Source organism: Marmota marmota, unplaced genomic scaffold (assembly GCF_001458135.2).
Source record: "Marmota marmota marmota unplaced genomic scaffold, marMar, whole genome shotgun sequence".
In the NCBI taxonomy this organism is placed as follows: domain Eukaryota; kingdom Metazoa; phylum Chordata; class Mammalia; order Rodentia; family Sciuridae; genus Marmota; species Marmota marmota.
In genome coordinates, this window is record NW_025999977.1 from 42,649,538 (window position 1) to 42,670,619 (window position 21,082).

General features: G+C 40.5%; 2 protein-coding genes across 12 annotated transcripts in view; one reads left to right on the forward strand and one right to left on the reverse strand.

Annotated features, from left to right (window-relative positions):
- Positions 1–9,315, reverse strand: part of Fam228b (family with sequence similarity 228 member B) — a 27,343-nt gene extending 18,028 nt beyond the window's left edge. For 3 of the 6 annotated variants that reach the window (XM_015479928.2, XM_015479926.2, XM_048804749.1), the window contains exons 1-4: positions 8,835–9,315; positions 8,284–8,411; positions 3,058–3,126; positions 79–270 (exon numbers count right to left, since the gene is read on the reverse strand). In XM_015479928.2, coding sequence (XP_015335414.2) covers positions 79–270; positions 3,058–3,126; positions 8,284–8,388 — 366 coding nt within the window. In that variant the 5' untranslated portion in view covers positions 8,389–8,411; positions 8,835–9,315. Of the gene's footprint in view, positions 1–78; positions 271–3,057; positions 3,127–8,265; positions 8,412–8,834 lie in introns of all 6 variants that reach the window. The other 3 variants (XM_015479927.2, XM_015479930.2, XM_015479929.2) reach the window with 3 other exon arrangements.
- LOC107137461 (quinone oxidoreductase PIG3) overlaps positions 8,450–21,082 on the forward strand; it is a 19,185-nt gene continuing 6,552 nt past the window's right edge. The window contains exons 1-6 of one of the 6 annotated variants that reach the window (XR_007348166.1): positions 8,450–8,766; positions 10,166–10,294; positions 10,876–11,013; positions 11,898–12,003; positions 13,167–13,318; positions 19,783–19,921. Coding sequence is in view for 5 of the 6 variants with exons in the window: in XM_048804744.1 (XP_048660701.1) it covers positions 10,178–10,294; positions 10,876–11,013; positions 19,787–19,921 (390 nt within the window). In the remaining variant the exon portion in view is untranslated. Of the gene's footprint in view, positions 8,767–9,486; positions 9,623–10,165; positions 10,295–10,875; positions 11,014–11,897; positions 12,004–13,166; positions 13,319–19,782; positions 19,922–21,082 lie in introns of those variants that run through there. The other 5 variants (XM_048804744.1, XM_048804748.1, XM_048804745.1 and 2 more) reach the window with 5 other exon arrangements.

Here is a 21,082-nt window from a genome sequence, read left to right on the forward strand (position 1 = left end):
ATGACTAGATAGTAAGCAAACAAAGACAATCATAATGTTTAAACTCAATGAAAAAAGCATTAAATGATCTCTTAGTACCTTTTTATTTACATAGTTCAGAAAACTATCTAATTCCTCTTGTCTCCTTTTTTTAATCTTCTTATGTGAACAAACTTTGTCTATAATTTTCTTCTGGAGAGGATCTGCCACATGGTCAACCCATCTTTTATATAACATCTCTTTTCTTCTCGTATTTAATAAGTCATGATGTTGTAAATACTTATCAAATTCCTAGTAAACAGGGATAGAAAAGACAAATATATTATTATCCTAAAGCTTTCGTGTTCTAAGATTTTCTAAAATTTCATAAATCTCAATTATTCCTAAAAATGACCCACACATGCTTTCATTAAATCAAATACCTATTTGGCTCCTACTGTTTGATACTTACTGTGCTAAAAACAAGGAGTACAGGAATAATTGAGAGGACATGTCTGCTCTCCTTGGGGAGACAGACTAAACAACTCCAACAGCAGAGGAGGACAGAGTAAAGAACATGTGTATATTTAGAATGTCTACATATATGGGCCATACAGTAATTGAAGAACACATAGAAGAGAAAAAAAACCATTTTCTGGAGTCTTAAAAAATTCCTATTTTGGTGTTTCCTCAAAAAAATTAAACAGAATTACTATACAGCCTAGCAATTCTATTTCTTATGTCACCAGACAGGGTTTTATGAAGGTCCCTCCTAGGGGCAGTGGGACCTCAACTCAGCCCAGGGAGGTTCTTAAAATGAATTTCAGGACAAATTCAAAAACAAAGCACAAGCAAAGACATCTTAGCAAAGACTGCAAAGCAAAGCAGGGTGTGGATACCCCTCACCTCTCAGAGAAGAAAAGTGGCACACCCTGGGATGGGCCGCCCTCTAACAATTAGATATGTGCTTTTCCTGAGAAGAAAAGTGCAGGTTCCCGGGTAAGTGTTTGTGAGGATCAAATCCATGTCAATCGTCTGCTATCTGGGGTTCAGACCTTCTTGGTTAAGCTGTCTAGCCATTAAATCAGTTGTGGACACATTGTGCAGGTCTTTGAATCTGGAGCCATTTAAATGGGTTTCGTTTTTGTTCTAGTTGATCTGGTACAAGCACATGCAGGAGGTTTTGCATCTAACTAAAGAGACAAGCATGGCTGGTCATGATTGTAGATCTGGATCTCCCATCAAGTAAGGGTGCCCCCACTTTTCTCTTTCTCTCTCTCTCTCTCTCTCTCAGCCCACTCTCTCATTTAGCTATATACTCAAAAGAATTAAAAACAGGACTTAATTAGATATTTGCATACCAGGATTCATTGCCACATTCACAGTTACCAAAAGGTGGTAAGAACCCAAGAGCCAATCAAAAAAATGAATGGATAAATAAAATGTGACATACACATACAAGGGAATATTATTCAAGCATAAAAAGGGTAAATTCTGGTGTAAGCTACAACATGGCTGAACCTTGAAAATAGCATGCCAAAGTGAAATAAGCCAAAGAAGGACAAATACTGCAGGATTTCACCTATGTAAAATATTTGGAATAGGCAAAAATTGTGGAGCTGGGCATGGTGGCACTTGCCTGTTGGGAGGCTGAGCCAAGAGGATTAAATCAAGGCCAGCCTCAGCAAGTTAGTGAGCCCCTAAGCAACTTAGTGAACCCCTGTCTTAAAATAAAAAATAAAAAAGGGCTGGGGAATATAGCTCAGTGGTAAAGTGCCCCTGGGTTCAATCTGTTTTGTAGAAACAGAAAGTAGATTAGTGGTTACCAGGGGCTTTGGGAGAGGTAAAAATAAGTAGTTAACTGCTTATTGAGTACAGCATTTCAGTTTAGGGGTAACAAAAGGATTTGGAAATAGTGGTGATGATTGCAGAATTATTGTGAACATATTTAATAAAACTGATGGTACACTTAAAAGTTGTAAAATGGCAAATTTTATGCAGTACATATTTTGCCACAATAAAAAAAAAGTGATCTACTTTAAAAAAAAAAAAAAAAAAAGATTTTCAAAGTGAGAGACCTTTGGCCTGGGCCTTAAAGAATATAAAATTATTTGATTATGCAGGAATAAAAAAGAATGGCAGAGAATGAGGAAGGAGAATATTCTATGAGGAAAGAGAAAAGAGTAAATGCAAAAGTGTATTAGAACCTGGTCCAAAGAGCAGGTAGTTTGTAAAGAAGATGCCTAATTAGACCATAAACTAAACATTCTCACTAAAACTTCTCATCTACCTTTCATGTAACAAATGAAATTATGTGATTGGTAGCATCATCATGAAATCAAAATGAAAAAATATATATATATTAGGAACCCTGAGATGTTCTCTGGGTCTAATACTCTTCAGTTATTCCCAGTGATAATTTCTTTTCTTTTTAAAGAATATGAAAGAAAATTCTTGTGTGTGTGCATTACTGCAATTGAACCCAAGGGTGTTTTGCCAGTGAGTGACATCCTCAGCCCTTCTCATTTTTTATTTTGAAACAGGGTCTCACTAAATTGCTGAGGGTCTTACTATGTTGCCAAGGTTGGACTCAAAATGGCAATCCTCTTGCCTCCAGTCTCCTGAGTCAATGGTATTAAAAGCTTGTGCCACCATGCTTGTCTAAAGAAAATTCTTAAAAATAGATTGACCATTTTATTATAATTTGCATGGATGTTCTGTTAAGCTCATCCTTCTACAGTTAAATCCAGTGCTCATCCATGCATATCTGAGTAATAATTAATAATCAACCAGGCGTTCTGATCACACTCTAAAAATTAGGTGATTCACAGTGACTCAGTAGAATCCTTATAAAATGAAGGAACAAGTGAGTAGACAGATATTCTTCAGATGTATCTATTGAAGGAATCCCCCCCCACCTTGTAGGAAGAAAGAAATTCTATAAGAAACACTCCCAGGATCCCTTAAAGTTAATCCCAGTGCTAAAGAATGTTTTAAATTCTATTTTCTAAAATTCTTTACAGGGTACATACATTACATTGAAAGTGAAAAAAAAAGTTTAATTTGTTCATTGACATGAGTTTTGTAGCCAGTTCTTACCTTAATTATATACTTTTCTCTATATAAGATAGATTGAATAGCTGCATCAATATCTTCTTTAGCTAAGGCCTAAAAGAACAGAATGAAATTTTGAATATCAACTCTTGAAAAATTAAATTACTGGTACTATCTGAACTCATTGACAGACATATGCGTGAAAGGTTCTAATTTTGAAGAAGAAAATTCAGTTTTTCCATTTCTCTCTTTTTTTTTTCCTCTTTCCACATTTTTCATTAGTACATTACAGATATATATAATGATGGGATTTGTTGTTACATAGTCATACCAGTTTTTCTATTTTAAATCATATTTCCAAGTACCTTTTTAAAGAGTATTTTAATCTTGCTGCTCTTGATTAGAGCTTATTCTAAGGGAAAAAATAAACTCAGCTCTCAGGCATTTTGAGTCCCATAACAGTAAAATGGCTTGCCCAGAGTCCCAAAGTAGTTAGAATCCATTTTTTTTTTCCACATCAAATAAAATGTTTTTCCTTTATGGTTTAAAATACACACAAACAGCTTCTATCAACTAGATAAGACAGACTGGTCTTCCAGCTTTAAGTTTTACAGAACCATCTAAGAATTTGTCAACAGTCTCATAAAATGCTTAGTGCCACCTAAGACAAGTGCTATACCTATAAGAAATACCACTAGTGTAAGATAATAAAAGGTCTTAGAAGTTCTATTCAATCCCCTGTTCTTCTTTCTGTTCTTCCATGGTGAACTCACCTACTAATTTTGTTTTTCAAAATTGCTTAAATATAAGCTAAAATAGAAAAACTGTTCATAAAATAAATCAAGGAAGAGTTACATTTTTATCCATTAACTTACACCTATTCATGAAATGTAAAATCATATCAAATGGGTGATTGGATCTTCTCAAAAAGAAAAAAATATCTTATTGAAATAAAAAGAAACTTGCTATCAATCAAGGTCTTCTTTCATTCTTTCAACTAATTTTTCCATGACAACAAATTATCTGAACTTTTATCAGACAGTAAGGATATAAATATAATTAAAATAAATTAATTTATCATTAGTAAAGACTCTTTAGCTATCAAGTAAATATTAATAATAAATAATATTTTGTACACAATGCATATTTTCAGATTTTAAAGCAACATAATCTTTAGGGACTTGTTCATAACAACATTAACTTTTCCATTTTCATAACAAATCTTCCACAATTAAATATTTGTCATAAAATACAAAAATTAAATCCTCTCATAATCACATAAATATAAAATATTCTCAGGGCTGGTGCATGTTCTACATGCATGTTCTCAGCATGTACAAAGCCCTGAGTTCAAGCTAGAGCACCACAAGTTAAAAAGAAAGAAGTCAGGCAAGGTGACACATGCTTGCAATCCCAGTGACTTGGGAGGCTGAGGCAGGAGGATCACAAGTTCGAAGACAGCCTCAGCAACTTAGCTCGAGGCCTTAAGCAACTTAGAGAGACACTTTCTCAAAAAAATTAACAGGATTGGGGTATACATCAATGGTAAAGCACCCTTGGGTTCAATCCCCAGTACCAAAACAAAAAGAAAGAAAATATTCTCAGGTTAACTGGTGGTGGAAATAATTCTGTCCCACTACTTTTTATTTCCAGAACAGATGAGTAAAATTTCATAATCAAAGAACTATCTTTTCTAATTAACCCCATAGAAGTTAAGGTTCATAGGAGTTTCCTAGAAACCTAGAAAATCCTGAGCTAAACCACAGTTTAAATTCAAGTGTGTCTGGGCTGGGGTTGTGGCTAAGAGGTAGAACACTTGCCTACCATGCATGAGGCACTGATTTAGATCCTCAGCACCACATAAAAATAAAATAACGATATTGTTATAGCTAAAAATAAATATTTAAAAAAAATTCAAATGTGTCTAATTCAAAATTCATTCTTTCATCTTTTTGCCTAATAGAATTACTATTCCTGTCGAATCTGTTGTCCTCGACTATGATGGGGGCTGAACCAACATTCTAGCTCCAGCCAAAAATAAGAAAAAGACATTGAAGACACTGAAAAGTGACCAAAGGCAGGGCCAATGGAAGGTAGTGAACACTTGGAAATAGACAACAGCCCTGGATGAACTTTCAGGTTTTTGTGGACTTTTGCCTGAGAACAGCGATCAATCAGAGCTAAAGGAGGTAGCTAAAACTCAGAAAGAAACACATACATTGGTTCAGGAATTAGAAGACATAGTTGAAGGCAACCATGGGAGCTAGGAGGTGAGAGGAGAAATACCTAAAAGAAAAGAGCCACAAATTCTTCAAATGAATTCTGGCCAAATCTCTAGCAGAGTCTTTTTTGGGGGGCAGAGGGAGGTCCCAGGGATTGAACTCAGGGGTACTGGACCACTGAGCCAAATCCCCAGCCATATATATATATAATTTTATTTAGAGACAGGATCTCACTGAGTTGCTTAGCACCTCGCAATTGCTGAGGCTGGCTTTGAACTCGGGATCTTCCTATCTTAGCCTCCCAAGCTGCTGAGATTACAGGCATGAGCCACCCTGTCTGGCTTCTAGCAGAGTCTTGATCTGTATACCCACAGGGCAAACTCCATGCAGCCCACCTAAAGGTAAAAAAGAACTAAACAGTAACTTTATTCGCTACTAACCAAGGAAAGACAAAGTTTGGCGTTCAAGTTCAGCTAAATTAACTGCCTGATTAAAAAAAAAAAAGTTCAGTACTCTTCAGAGGACTATAACAGAATCCAGATCCTCTATGATGTATCACTTATAATACCTAAAATATAATTGAGAATTGTGAACACACAAAGAAAGAGGAAAGAGACAATCAATGGAGAACAATTCTGAGATGGCCAATACATTAGAATTAGGAGACAAGGATTTTAGGACAGCTATTATAGCTACGATTAAGAACTTAAGGAGGGCTGGGATTGTAGCTCAGTGGTAGAGCACTTGCTTAGCACGTTTGAGGCACTGGGTTTAATCCTCAGCATCACATAAAAATAAATAAATAAAATAAAGGTATTGTGTCCATCTACAACCAATAATATTTAAAAAAAAAGAACTTAAAGGAAATATGCCCACAGTCAATGAATAGAAAATCTTATCAGAGAAACAGAATTGAAAAAAAAAAAAAAAAACTAAGTAGGAAAATTCAATTCTTAAATTTAGACAAACAAATCTGAGTGGGTTTAACAGCACATTGGAGATGACATAAAAAGAGTCAGTGAACTTGAAGACACAGTATTAAAAACAATTCAGTCTTGTGGGGCAGGGGTTGTGGCTCAGTGGTTGAGCGCTTGCCTAGCGTGTGTGAGGTGCTGGGTTTGGTCCTCAGCACCACATATAAATAAACAAATAAAATAAAGGTATTGTGACCAACTACAACTAAAAAAATTTAAAAAAGAAAAACAATTCAATCTAAAAAAAGTGAGAAAAAAATTGGAAAATAATTAACAGAGCCGTAGTTGCCTATTAAACAATGTTGAAAGAGTTAACAAATGGGCAATCAGATTTGCAAAAGTAAGGAGTTAAAAAAAATGGAACATCTGAAGAGAAAAATGGCTGGATAAGAACTTCCACCTTCAGACATAAGAGTAACAAGGAATAAATGTACCCTCCCACCCAAAATAACTAAAAAATATTAAATAAATGAAACCGTCATTTTTAAGATATTGAACACCAGCCAATGAAGGATAGAGGCCCCTAAAAAGCAAAAACCAAAGAGCCCATCTGTCTCCCTAAACTGAGAAGGATCTAGGAGTCGGGGGAAGCCCAGGAAGATAGTTCATAAAGTAGGGTACATTGGAAGACAAGCCACAAAAAGGCTCTGGAGATCTGCAAAAGATCAGAGCTACAGAAGGCCCCCCTGAGCCTTCAGATGAGTTTAACCCTATAAGCATGTGGGAAACCACCTAAAGAAACACTGGGGTTGGGGCGGACAGTGCTGAAAGAATTAGATAACCAATCCTAAGAGGTCACATAGACCCAGGGGTACTTCTTTTAACATCAGCCAGAGTGCAAAACCCCATAGTTCACAGATCAAATCAAATATCAGTTAGAATACAAAAAACTGAAACTCTCAGATATTACTACTGGGAATGTAAAGTAATTAATGACTTTGGAAATCAATTTGACCCATTATAAAAAGTTAATTTCATTTACCATATGACCCAGTCATTCCTCGTCTAGATATCTAGTCAAGAGAAATGAAGCATGTGTCTATAAAACAACATGTGTGTGAGTGCTCACAACAGCTTTATTTATAAAAGCCAAAGATGAAACAACCCAAATGTCCATCAATACAGTGGACAAATTGGGATATACCCATCTAATGAGATAACATTCAGCAAAAAGAGAAATCAAACATTGGTGAACTACAAAATAATTATGATGAGTGAAACAAGCCTTAGAAAAAGACTACATACTGTAAGATTCCATTTGCATTAAAAATGTAAATGCAAGGGCTGGGGTTGTGGCTCAGTGTTAGAGTGCTTGCCTGGCATGTGTGAGGCACTGTGTTCAATCCTAGGCACCACATAAAAAGAAAATAAAGGTATTGAGTTCACTACAACTAATATACATATATTTTTTAAATGTAAATGTAAATTAAATTATAGTGACAGAAAGCAAAGCAGTGTTGCAAGGGGTGAAGAGGTGGATTACAAAAGGACAGAGGGAGATACACACACACACACACATACATGTATCTCCAAACCCCAAAATGTACACTTTAAATATATGCAGTTTATTGTGTCAATCATACCTTAGTAAAATTGTTTAAAAAACAAATTAAAACATATCAAAATTTGGGTAAAGCAGTACTTCAAGAACTTACAGCTTTGTTGAGTTAAGAAAAAAAAAAAAAAAAAGTAGCTGGGTGCAATAGCGCAAGCCTGCTCTGGAGGCCGAGGCAGGAGGATTGAAAGTTCAAGCCAGCCTCAGCAACTGCAAGGATGCTAAACAACTCAGTGAGACCCTGTCTCTATATAAAATACAAAATAGGGCTGGGGATGTGGCTCAGTGGTCGAGTGACCCTGAGTTCAATCCCTGGTACCCGCTTCCCCCCCCCCAAATAAAAAAAAGAAAGAGAGAGACAGGTCAACGACCTATATAATTCCACCTTAAGAGGCTAAAAAGTTAAAAAGCAAATAGAAAGCAAAGGGACTATTAAAGAGAAACAGAAAGCAACAGAAAAAATAACATGTAGCATAAGCCATCGCCTACTGCATCCACCCACCTAAGAACCTCAACATACCTCCGTGAAGGCAAGCTGTGGTTCCAACCATTCTTTTGAACTCTTGACTCTGGGAAGTGTGGCAGTTACCAGATCGTGGCTGCCTAGGTTTTTCATTGTGGTCATGAGTAACAGAGACCCTAGAAAAACTAAAAGTCATTTAGTAATTAAAATTCACAGACATCATCTTTTCTGTTTAACAACCAATACTTTTGACTTTGAGCGGATGTGAGATGGGGTTTGAACACCAGCCAACCAGGTTTTTCCTAACAAGAGGCTTCCCCTCAAGGTGTAATTTTTTTGTTTTAGACAAGCTCTCGCTAAGTCGCTTTGCTGAGGCTGGCCTCGAACTTCCAATTCTCCCGCCTCGGCCTCGCGAGCCGCGGGGCCTGCAGTAGTGCGCGCCGCGCCCAGCCCCCGCAGGCTTGTGACGGCGTCTCCAGAGCCAGACGTTTTGCAGCAGGTGTGACTCTCTGAACCTACGCCCAGCCTCTACTACTACAGGTACCCCCCAAACCAGCCAGCTGGCAACAGCCTGGCCTCGAGGAGTCCCGTGTGCAGCGGTTCTCTACCTTTTGGAGCCGTGTGTGGGAGAACTGCACCTTTCAGGCTACCGGAGCGCAGGCCGAGCTCCTTAGAGAAGGGAAGCTGGGGCTTTCGGGCAAAATCTGCGAGTCCTCAAACTCTGAGAGACCACAGCCTCCCCAGGGCCTGCGTCTGCGGCAGAGGCTGTCGGTGGGCGCACGGGCAGATCTAGGCGCCCACTCCGGCACTGGGGCGCGGGCGCGCGCGGCCTCCCCAGCCCTGGGCTCCGCGCTCTCGGCGTGCACCGGGCCACTTGGCTGTGCTGCACCACGCTCCGGCCCAAGGCCCGAGAGCCGCCCGCCCAGGCCTGCGGCCTCAGCCCGAGCGCGCGCTTTGGAACGCACGAACGTTCGCGTCCAGTGTCCCCGCGCCGCAGCCCCGCGCGGCCCCTCCGCCGCGGAGGACGCCACCAGGCTGCGCTGGGGACGCTGAAGCGGGCGGAGGACGGCGAGACCCGGAGCCGCGCGCCGGTCGCGGTTCGGCCGACTGGCGGTAGTCCGTGCTCCTCGGTGACAGGCGGCCGTCACAGCCAATCCCGCCGCCTTCGCCCGCGGCGGTTGACCTGCCCGTCCGCGCCACGCCCGCCGTCTCTGTACCCAGGCGTCCGCTCCCTCAAGTCCTCGGTGCCTTGCGTGCGTCTCTGGGCCATCGGGGCTGGAGATTAGCCGCCCGCACCTCGCTCCCTGTCCGGCTCCGACACCCCGCATCCCCGTGACCAAACTACTGGAAGGGAGCGGTGGGGAAGAGGCGTCTGCCCTCTGTATCCCCGCGGTGGGTGAGTTGTGCTGCTGAGCACAGTCCAAGATGTTGGGTCTTGGGCGGGAAATGTTGGTTTAAGGGACTTTAATGTTGATTTAAGGGACTCCCTTTTTACTCCCGGGGGTGTTGATCAGTGTCTATCCTTGGCACAGGTGCTGGTCAGCGGGAAGGGAATGTTGAGGATTCATAACTCATTTAGCTCCGTAGTTCTCCGTTCTGGCTGCTTTGGAGTTCAGGGTTTTGGGTTTGGGGGTGCCACCATGTTCAGTTTGTTTTTAAATCCCAGGTGATTTTCATACAAACATAACTGGAAAGCTCTGATGCTATGCGATTTTCCAAACAGCCTCATAACCCACTCCGTGTGAACAGTGATTTTCTTTGGTTCTGTTTTCCTCCTTGAGGGGTGGACACTGGATGATGGGCCACCATTTCCACTCTTCATTTTTTTCAAAGTACCCACGCTGATATTAAAGCTGTAGGAATTTAGGAACATTTTGCATTCTCAGACCTTTTAAGAGGTAGCCAGAGTAGATGACTTCATCTGTAGTTCCCATTTCAGATCTAAGGGAGCATGAGCCACTTGCAGAACTTATTGTTAGATAGTCTCCTGGGAACGAAGCATGTGGACAGCGCAGCCCTCATCAAACTACATGAGCGGAGCGTGTGTGTCGCATCGCCAGGATTTAGTGTAAGAAAAAAACAAGTTTGGGCATAAGACTTTTAAATGAACTTTTCCTATAAAGAGCTAGGATAATTATATGGGGTTTATGGGCCACATAGTCGCTGTCAGTCATTCTACTTTGCAGGAGTAATGGAAAAACTAAAAGAATGGGTGTGACTATGTTCCAATAAAACCTTTAGGGGAGGCGGGGAGGGGAGGGGGGGTTGTTCGGTATTGAACTGGGGGGCACTTGACCACTGAGCCACATCCCCAGGCCTGTTATTCATTCAGGATATGAAATTCATGTCCATATTTCATTTAGAGACAGGGTCTCACTGAGTTGTTTAGTACCTCGCTTTTGCTGAAGATGGCTATGAATGCACCATCCTCCTGCGCCCTTGGGATTATAGGTCTGTGCCACCAGCACTGGCTAACACGTTCTTTATAAACACTGAAATATGAATTTCACATGTCACAAGGTGATGTTCTTTTGATTTTTTTCCCCCCAACCATTAAAAAATGTAAGAACCATACCCAACTTTCAGATCACAAACAGGCAGTGGCTACTGGCATAGTTTGCTAACTCCTGGTCTATTTAACCTCCACAGCTAATGCCGAGTGATGTCCGAACACTTGTGAATGGATTTGCCAAAAACCCTTTGCAAACCCGCAGAGAAGGGTTGTATTTCAAGGAGAAGGATTACAAATGTGTCCGGGCAGATGACTATTCTCTTTATGCTAAGAATGTGAGTGTTCAAAATTTGAAGACAGCTGTGTAAAAAGCTTAAGAATTTGACTCTGATTTTCTTTGTACTTCCTGAACATTTCCATAAAACAGATTAACCTCATCACTGCCTCAAACAGTCTAGTGCCAGGAAGGCATATCTGAAAGAAAGTGCTATCAGAAAGCCTTGTTCGACAAGCATTCATTCCAGATTTTATCAACTGAAGCTCGCCTGAACTCTCGCTTTCCAGGACAGTCCATCTTCATACTCTACTTCTTCCTCCTTAAAAAAACAAAATGATACTAGTTGATTATTTCTTATCATAAACGCTTAAGACCAGAAGTGTTGCAGATTTTAGAATCTTTCATATTTTGGGATATTTGCAGATATATAAGATCCCTTGGGAATGGTACCCAAATCTAATCATGAAATTTGTTTTATATAAATCTTCTAGACATCGCCTGAAGGTAATGGTATACAAATTTTCAGTGTGTCTGCAACTGTACTGTGACCTGTCACATGAGGTCCATGGGGAATTTTCCACTTCTAGTATTTAAAACTTTGGAGAATTTCAGATTTTGAAATTTTTTTTTTTATTAGGACCTCTTGGTGTTCTCTTACCTATAAGGAATTCAGGAGATGAAATTCATGTCCATTGGATGTTTCATATTATGAGTTCAGCACACTTCACATTCTAAACAAAATAGTCTCCTTTTACAGAGGAGGCAAAGCAACTGAGGCTTTAAAAGGATAAATAATTCCTCCATAGTCATGCAGCAGAAAATGGAGGTGCTAGAATTCAAGCCCAGAGCCAACGAATTCCAAGATGTATTGCCTCTGTGTTATGTCAGTTGTTCCACTGGGTTAGGACCTTTGCAGGGCATTCTATTTTATTCTTTATCCAGGACAACAGAGGTGTGATTGTTGTGAAGACCCATCTGTTTCTTCTGGTGGCCACTTATATTGAGGGAATGTATCCAAGTGTCTGTGTAGAAGCCACAGAGAAACTGGGTAAGTTTGCCTCCCCACGCCTGACTTTAGTCCCTGTGTGTCAGGTCTTCTGAATACAAGTAACAGTGACCCAATTCAAACCAGGTAGGGGAGAAAGGAGGAATTTACAGAAAAGATATTGGGATTGTTGAATCACTGTTGAAAGAATAGTCACTGAGTCACAGGCAAAGCAGATGCCAGGAATGGGAACACTGCTAGGACTCTTGTCTCTGCTTCCAACTCAACTTTATTCTATCCTGTTACAAACTACCTCCTTCATGGCTGGTATCAGGGCCAAGCCTCCCATCCTATCCCTTAATTTCTCTTAGGACCCTGACTTAACAAGTCCAGGGTCATATGATTTATCCCATTATTAATCAGCTATGGAGGAGGGGTGGAATGAGGGAGCAGGTTAAAAAGCAGATAAGTAACTGCTGGCCCACCTTCTCTGAAGGAACCTTTTATAGAAAGTTACTGGAAGCCAAGTAGCCACCTTGTTGATGTGCATAGCATTCCTCGTCTATGTCTATACCTGCCCCCCCCCAGTACTGAGGACTGAACCCAGGGCCCCATACATGTTAGGCAAGCACTGAGCTACACCCCACCAGTTTTTATTATTATTGTTATTATTAGTAGTAGTTGTAGACACAATATCTTTATTTTATTTGTTTATTTATATGTGGTGCTGAGGATCGAACCCAGTGCCTCACATGGGCGAGGCAAGCGCTCTACTACTGAACTACAACCCCAGCCCAAACACCCCAACAGTTTGAAAATTTTATTTTGATATAGAATCTCACTAAGTTTCCCAGACTGGCCTCAAACTTGCAATCCTCCTGTCTCAATCTCCCCAAGTAGCTGAGATTACAGGTGGGCACCATTATACCTGGCTTTGTCTATACATTTTTAATATAGATCTAAGAGAACTAAGGCAAAATTTGAGCTTAGTAAATAGCAAACTGTTCTGTGTTTTATAGTCTTCTAAATTTCAAATTCTTTTAAAAAATTATTGAAATTACATAAACACTCCTTTGAAATAGTAGACATGTCTTACAAGGAAAGCCATCCAGTCATCCTTGTGTCTCCAGTGCCTAGCACATAGTAGGCACAACATTGTTTAAATAAATAATATGGTTAGATAATTTACTATTCATTAATAATTACCAAGCTATGTTTTCTTTCAGGAGACTATCTAAGAAAAAAAGGATATTAAGCCATAAGAGGACTATAAAAGACAACTTTTTCATTTTAGAAGAAAACTATAGATCCCAAAGAAACAATGTCTTATTTTGTGGTTGGAAAACACAAGGCAGAAGATACCCAAAAAGAAGACTGAGTTAAGGGGGCAATTTTTCTTATTTCAATAGATTATCTTTGATTGGAATTACTTGATTAACTTCTTTTTCTTTATTGTTAGTTTTGTTTTGTTTTGTTTTTGTCTTGGCCATTGGCATGGAGTGTGAGAGCACTGAGAAAACTGTTGGGAGTTTTCTCTCTATGAGGCTCTTGTACTCCTAACACCAGATAGACCAAGAATTCGAGGCCCTAACCACTCTTTATCTAGATGACTACTCAGAATGATACTGCAGCAAGCAACCTTAAAAATGATATGTTTCCCTTCAAGGTAAAGAACAAACTTGGTCATTGCTTGCTATAAAATAAGTAGAGTCCCTGAGCTCAACATTCCTCTCCTATAATGTAGTTCACTGCATTTGTGACATCCCTTTGGTCTACATCACCAGTGTGGGATCTAGAAGTAAGGGGGAACTTAATGCCACCCAGCAATGGGCCACTAGTCAAAGTGTTAGATGAACATTCCATATTCCATCTGAAAACATTTGGTATTATTGTACAGGTCTTCTCAAAAATCAGGGATTTCTGACTCTACTTCCCTCACTGCATCCTAGTCCACACTACTTAATAAGAAAAAATGGTCACTGAATGCAGCCTTTCCAAGAAAGGATTCATCATCTTCTTTGTCAGTTCCTGGATAATGATCAAAATGATAAGTTAGAGGCTAGGGTTATAGCTGAGTGGTAGAGCACTTGCCTCGCACATGTGCGAGGCACTGGGTTTGATCCTCAGCACCACATAAAAATAAAATAAATAAAGATATTGTGTCCATCTTTAAAAAAAACTTTTAAAAATTATATTTAAAGAGTCATAGAACCATTTTGAAAATTTTGGATTTACCCTGACCATTCCTGGACATGATATATCTTTGTTTCCCCAAAAGGCAACCCCAGGACAGTCTGGTTAGTATACTAGTATAACTAGACTGTTAGTATACTCTTCAGATGTTCCCTAGGGAGGGTATGACTTAGACCACTGGCCAAGGCAGAAGAGACCTAGGGAATTCAAACAATTTTTTTTTTTAATTTTTTTTTAACTTATCAATGGACCTTTATTTTATTTATATATGCAGTGTTGAGAATCAAACACATGCTAGGCAAATGCTCTGCCATAGAGCCACAACCCCAGCCCCCAAACTTAATTCTTGATTAGCCAGCATGGACTGGCATGATTCTACATCATAAGGGTAATGACTATCTAAAGAGCTGCTTTCCAGGTCCCTCTAACTGTATAATACATGGGCCAAGTGGGGATATAATGGGTCCCTAAATTTTGTAAAGCTACCCCTGACCCTCTCGTGTCTGACCCTTCCAAATAAAATGTCTGGGTGCAAGTAGGGCATGATTGGAGAAAAATGTAGTTATGGCAACTGGGATGGGATATACCAATTATATGGCCATGGAGGCCCTGGTACCTGGAAAGAGTACATCTTAGACCTCCCAAGATAGGGAAATGCAGAAACACCTTAGTCCTTTTTTTTCTTCTAGTGCTGAAGGTCAAACTCAGGGTCTCATGCATGCTAGGCAAATGCTATACCACAGAACTACATTTTCATTCCCTCCTTAATACTCTTTTTGTCCCCTCAACTTGGTAAAATAGTTATATGGTCTACCTTACTAACCTTGGTAAATAGATTGAAATGAAATCTTAGACCCTTTGCAGTTCTTTACACCAACAGGCAGCAAAGTGCAGTATTCCAAATTCCAAAGACAGTGTGCTGGGGAAAATCGTGTTTTTTAGTGTTTATAAAATTCTCTCATTTTCAGGTTGTGTAACAGTTGTAACAGTCTTTCAAAGAACTTATTTCCAGCATCATTCCTTTTCTGAGTGTGGGTGTTAAGAGCCAGAGATTTTTTTTTCTTGGTCAGCCTTACTACTAGTCCAATTCGTTTGTTAATTCAGTTGCTTGATTCTTATTTTGGATGAAAGCTTACAATGTAAGGATTGTAGGGTGCCAAAAGAAAGGAAAATTCCAAATATTTTAAAATGTAATAACCTTTTCATTCTCTATTGTTCAAAAATGCATCATATGGCTGGGCATGGTGGTGCTCTCTTATAATCCCAGTGACTCAAGAGGCCGAGGCAGGAGAATTGCAAGTTCAAGGCTATTCTCAGCAACTTAGCAAGACTGTGTCTAAAAAACAGAAAGAAGGAAAAAGGAAAAAGAAGGACTGGAAATGTAGCTCAGTGGTAAAGTGGCCCTGGATTCAATCACCAGTACTGAAAAAAAAGCATCATAAGTGAAAGAGAATCCTACGAGATTCTTATAACAAAAAGGACAGTCCTTTTCCAATAAGAATGTCAACAGATTTTTTTTTTCTTTTCTTTTTTTCTTTTTTTGGTACTGGGGATTAAACTCAGGGGCACTCAACCACTGAGCCACATCCCCAGCCCTGTTTTGTATTTTATTTAGAGACAGGGTCTCACTGAGTTGCTTAGGGCCTCATTAAGTTGCTGAGGCTGACTTTGAACTCGCAGCCCTCCTGCCTCAGCCTCCTGAGCCACTGGAATTACAGGTGTGCACCACAGATGTTTTTTATAAATGATGTATGTCTGCAGCTCCAAGATATTAGTGAAAATATATTTAAAGCATGTGATAAGATAAACAGATATGATCAATAAAATAGCAAAAAATATATTGGAATTAACATTTTTACTTTTTGAATCCTCCTGAGTATGTAAGTTTAAACAAGGTGCACTAAATGGAAAAAAAAAGATATAATTAATAATCATGATAAGTCTTCAAAAAGCTTTATTGGTATAATTCCAGAAACTGAGAACTTGAATGACACTTTTGACTGAGTAACAAATCCTTTACATACTGGATGGTTTCCAAGTCTTTGCCTTTAACTAAATTGGAGCAAGACCTAATTAAGCTGTCAGCTAATAGATCATTGAAAATAATTTTTGATAGATCATTATATAGTTTTTATCATATAACTCAGATATTCAAAGAAGTAGCTGGCATTTCTATAATGGAATTTCTTATCTGATTTATGCAAACTAGGTTTCTCAGAGCTTGCCTACTCAAATGAAATATTGGAAGAGAATTAATGTTGAACTCAGTCCCATTGTAGCAATAACTATTTGCTATAGTCATAACTATATAACTATAGATATGACTATCTGTTTACTTTCTATGTTTAATAATTACTAATATTTAAAGTAATACATGTTTTCATAAATTGTAGACTAATAATATTGTAATGATAAATAAATACAGAAGAAATTTAACTTTTAGAATCTGCTGGTTATAGGAAATAATTTTTTAAAATTAGTTTCAGTTTATATACATATTTTTGTTGAAGATAAGAATGATGGGGGGGCGCTGGGGATGTGGCTCAAGAGGTTTTAGATTTCAAGATTCAAGGTTAAGTTAAAAAATTGACACCACCGGGCTGGGGAGTGGCTCAAGTGGTAGCGCGCTCGCCTGGCATGCGTGCGGCCTGGGTTTGATCCTCAGCACCACATACAAACAAAGATGTTGTGTCTGCCAAAAACTAAAAAATAAATATATAAATATTAAAATTCTCTCTCTCTCTCTCTCTCTCCCTTTAAAAAAAAATAAGAAAAAAACTTAAAAAAAAAAAAGATCAGGGGGCTGGGGTTGTGGCTCAGTTGTATAACACTTGCCTAGCACATGTGAGGCACTGGGTTTTATACTCAGTACCACATAAAAATAAATAAATAAAATAAAGGTACTGTGTCCAACTACTACTAAAAAAAAGAATGATCAGTAGGCCAGGTACAATGGCACATACCTTTAATCCCAGCTGCTTGGGAGCCAGAGGCAGGAGGATTGTGAGTTCAAAACCAGCCTTCACAACTTAGTGTGAGGCCTTTTAAGCAACTCAGCAAGACCCTGTCTCTAAATGAAATATTTTTTTAAAAGAGGGGCTGTGGATGTGGTTCAGTGCTTGAGTGCCCCTGGATTCAATTCCTGGTACCAAATAAATAAATAAAAGATTGACCAGTAAAAGCTTGGCATGGTGGAACATGCCTGCCATCCCAGCTTCTTAGGAGGCTGAGGCACAAGGATTGCTTGAACCTACAAGTTTAAGATCAGCCCAGGCAATATATCAATATCTTGGCTTAAAAAAAAAAAAGCATAAAATGTAGTAGGATATAATTCTATGAGAAAACCAGAATAAAAATATGGGTACTACAAGAAAAATAAAATTATAAAACTTCCACCTGCTAAAGAAGAGCCTGTTTGAGTCTTTAGTGAAGTCTTGCAAATCAAATTGCTCTGAAATCAGATTCCATTTTATACATTTAAAAGTGTGAAATAAAAAGAAAAATGAAATTATGTCATTTGAAGGAAAATGGGTGAACCTAGAGACCATTATGTTAAACAAGTCAAACTCAGAAGGTTAAGGGTCCTGTGTTTTCTCTGATATGCAGAAGCTAGAGAAGAAAGAGGAAAAGAATGGTGGGGGCCAGGATCTCATGAAAATCCAAGGGAGATCACCAGAGGAAAGAGACCAAAGGGTAGGAGGTGGGGAGGAAAGGGGGAAGTGATGGGGACTAATATTGGTTGAATTATATTGTTATATAGGTATTGGGGGCATGTACGAATATGTAACAACAAATCCCATCAGTATGTATAACTATAATACACCAATTTAAAAATGTAGAACAAAAATAAAACAAAAGTATAATATAAGAAATTAAAATGTCAGTATTGATGACCAGAAATCAATATCTTTGGCAACTATTTAAGATGAAACATTTTAGATATCAACCTAAAAAATATAAGTGTAAGATCAGGCGAGGCAGGCAGTGACCAAAGGAGGCAGATTTAAAAAGGCCACCCAAGGAGATTTTATTGAGATATCACTCCTGTGAGGAACTCATCAGACCGACAGTGTAGACAGGAGAAGGGTCTGAGGAGAAACTATGTGGGAGCTCGACTGGACTGGAGACTTGGGGGTGGTGGGAGCTTAGGCAGGAAGGGAAGGGCTTGGGACAGGAAAAGGTGTTTTTAGAGTCCTTGTCCCACTGGAGTTGGTCAGGGGAGCTGGCTGAACTCCAGGATTGGCCAGGAGGTCCTGATGATTGACAGGCATTTCTGTCAGTGCCTGATTGATGTTTCTTTTCCACACTGCCTGCTTTGTTCTAAGTCACCTCCACCCACCTAACAATAAGAAGGAACACATAGTTTTTGAAAATTCTTTTTGTCTATATGAGAATTAAAAAGTGTGAAGAGCACCACCAGATTAAGAAGAAATACCTTGGCCCCTGAGTCATGGAGGATGGGTGCCCAGGAAGATGGCAAGTAGCTAAACAGGGGTAGACCCAGGGGCCAACAGGCCAACTTCAAGTCCTTCCCTCTCCCAGAGCCTTCCCAAATCCTGGGTCTTGGGATTTGCTGGATCAGCCTCAGGGTAAAATGCCATGGAGACAGGGGAGGAGGAGCCCAGAGAAAGTCCTGCAGGCACAGAAGCTGGTATGGTACCCACAGTGAATTTCTCTGGCTTCCCCAGGGAGAGTGTTAGTCCTTAGGCTGTTCCAGACCACGAATCACTGAAGCCAGATTTAAAGATAGGTAATTAGTGTAGTTACCTAAATCAGGTCTAATATTGGGTAAAATCGAGAATGAAGGCCATATTGAGAAGGGATTCCGGGAAAAGGGGAATTGAAAATGTTCCCAAGGAAATGTTAATGAAGCAGCTGTCCCTGGCCAGATTACACCTTTGGCCCACCTGTCTCCCACCCTTTGGGCCTTCCCCACCTACATTCCATCACTGCAAGATAACAGAACAAAGGACAAAAATGCAAGTGACAGGAATGCAGGAAATCTAAAAATAAACCTTAGCTATAAAAAAAGGGAAGTACTTCCCCTTCCATGGATTTCATCTCTTGAGTCCCCTTCTTCCTCTGGGGAGAAGTCTTTTCTGCTGTCCTTAATAAAGCTTCTACTTTCCACTCTACACTTGCCTCGGCATGCTTCTCTGGTGTTATACTTCAGCATTGGGGAAGCAAGGACTCCTCACTGGTAAAAAGCCGTAACATCACCACTGAGCTACCGGGCCACCAAGCTAGGTCTTGGAACTAGAGAAACTACTGCCTCAAGGTGACTCAGCAGAACTTCACGGTGTAATGCAGGTTGCTTAAGATGAATAAACAGACCGCCCAGAACAAAGTCCCTCCCTGACCTGGGCCTGCTGCAGCAGGTTGCACCTATATTAGGAAGTGAGGCCCAGGCACCCCCATTCTAGGAGGGAAACACTCTTGGCAGCATGGCTTCAGGTATGGCTCTCTTCCTTCTTAGCTTGTTGTCCCCTCCTCTCTGGACAGTGTACAACTCCCTGGGAAGGCAGGCTGAATCTCAGGGAAAGGGACTGGTTGCAGTTGCAGGGGCTGCACTGCACCACACCCTGATTTGAGTAAGGGGCTTCTTTCACACCTGTCTCAGTCTCCTGCCTCTTCCCCATTTCTCCTCAGATAGAATGCTGTGTACTTCGACAATCCTGGGGGACCAGAAAATCTCTACATAAAGGAGGTGCCCAAACCGATCCCCGGGGAGGGTGAAGTCCTTCTGAAAGTGGCTGTCAGTGCCCTGAACCGCGCGGACTTACTCCAGGTATCGTCGCTGGGGAATGGTAATGGGAGAGCTGCCTGAATAAGGAACTGACCCTCCAGCAGGTGGAGCCAGGTGTATCCAGATGAGTGGTTTGGGTTCTCCTCTAATCAGATTCCCGAGGGCTTCCAGCAACCCTCGCGATGCCTCATTGAGCTGGCCTTGGACACCCCATAGAACCCCACCTGAGGGTGTGCTGAGAGCGTCGGCATGGAAATCAGCAAGGAAAGAAACTGGTTCGTTTGGTGGCTGCAGGTGCCTCCACACTTGCAAGTGGATTCTTTTCTTTAACCCTCTCAACTATCAAAGGAGACAGGTATTTTGGTCTCCATGTCAGCGATGAGGAAACTAAGAATAGCCAGCAAGCGCCTTAAGCCAGAAACCTGGGATTCATTTGGTTTCTCTCTGCTCTTGTATCCATTTCATCAGCTTGCTCGGTGGATTCCACCTCCACGAGAGATCTCAAATCAGGCCAGTTCGTCGTTTCGCTTCTGAAAAGATCTGAGTCCTGGCCAAAGTCATCTTACCCCAGCGCTTGCAGCGCCCTCTGCAGTACATTCTCCAAATGGCAACTGAGGGAACAGACCGAGATCCCTATGCGCTTGGGATAAAATGGAAATGGCCTACCCCCAGGGGACCTGCAGCTTTGGAGGGCGGCACATCCTGCACCAGAGCTGGAGCTACTTCCCCTCCCCACAGCCATCCAGCCACCTTCACAATCCGTCCTGCCTCAGAGCTTAGTGTTTGCCTTTGTCTCTCAACCATTCTTTGGCTGCCTGCCTCCTTCTTTCATAGGTAGCTTGGCATTATGTTTATAGACCTTACCTTAGTCTGTATTTACATATTTATTTGTTGACTTCTTTAAAGTCTGTCTTCCCCCACTATACTGTGAGTTCTAGCAGGTCAGAAGCCATTTGCCTTGCCTAGCACAGGGCCTGACACCAGGAAGCATGCAGTATTTGTTGTATGACAGATTACAAAGTAGAAGTTGGGTACAGTGATGATGCTTATAATCCCAGAGAAGTGGGAGGCTGAAGCAGGAGGATCACAAGTTTGAGATCAGCTTCAGAAAATAATCAAGGCCTTAAGCAATTTAGTGAAACCCTATCTCAGAGTAAAAAAAAAAGGGGGGGTTGGGGCTGGGGGGTCCGGGATGTAGCTCAG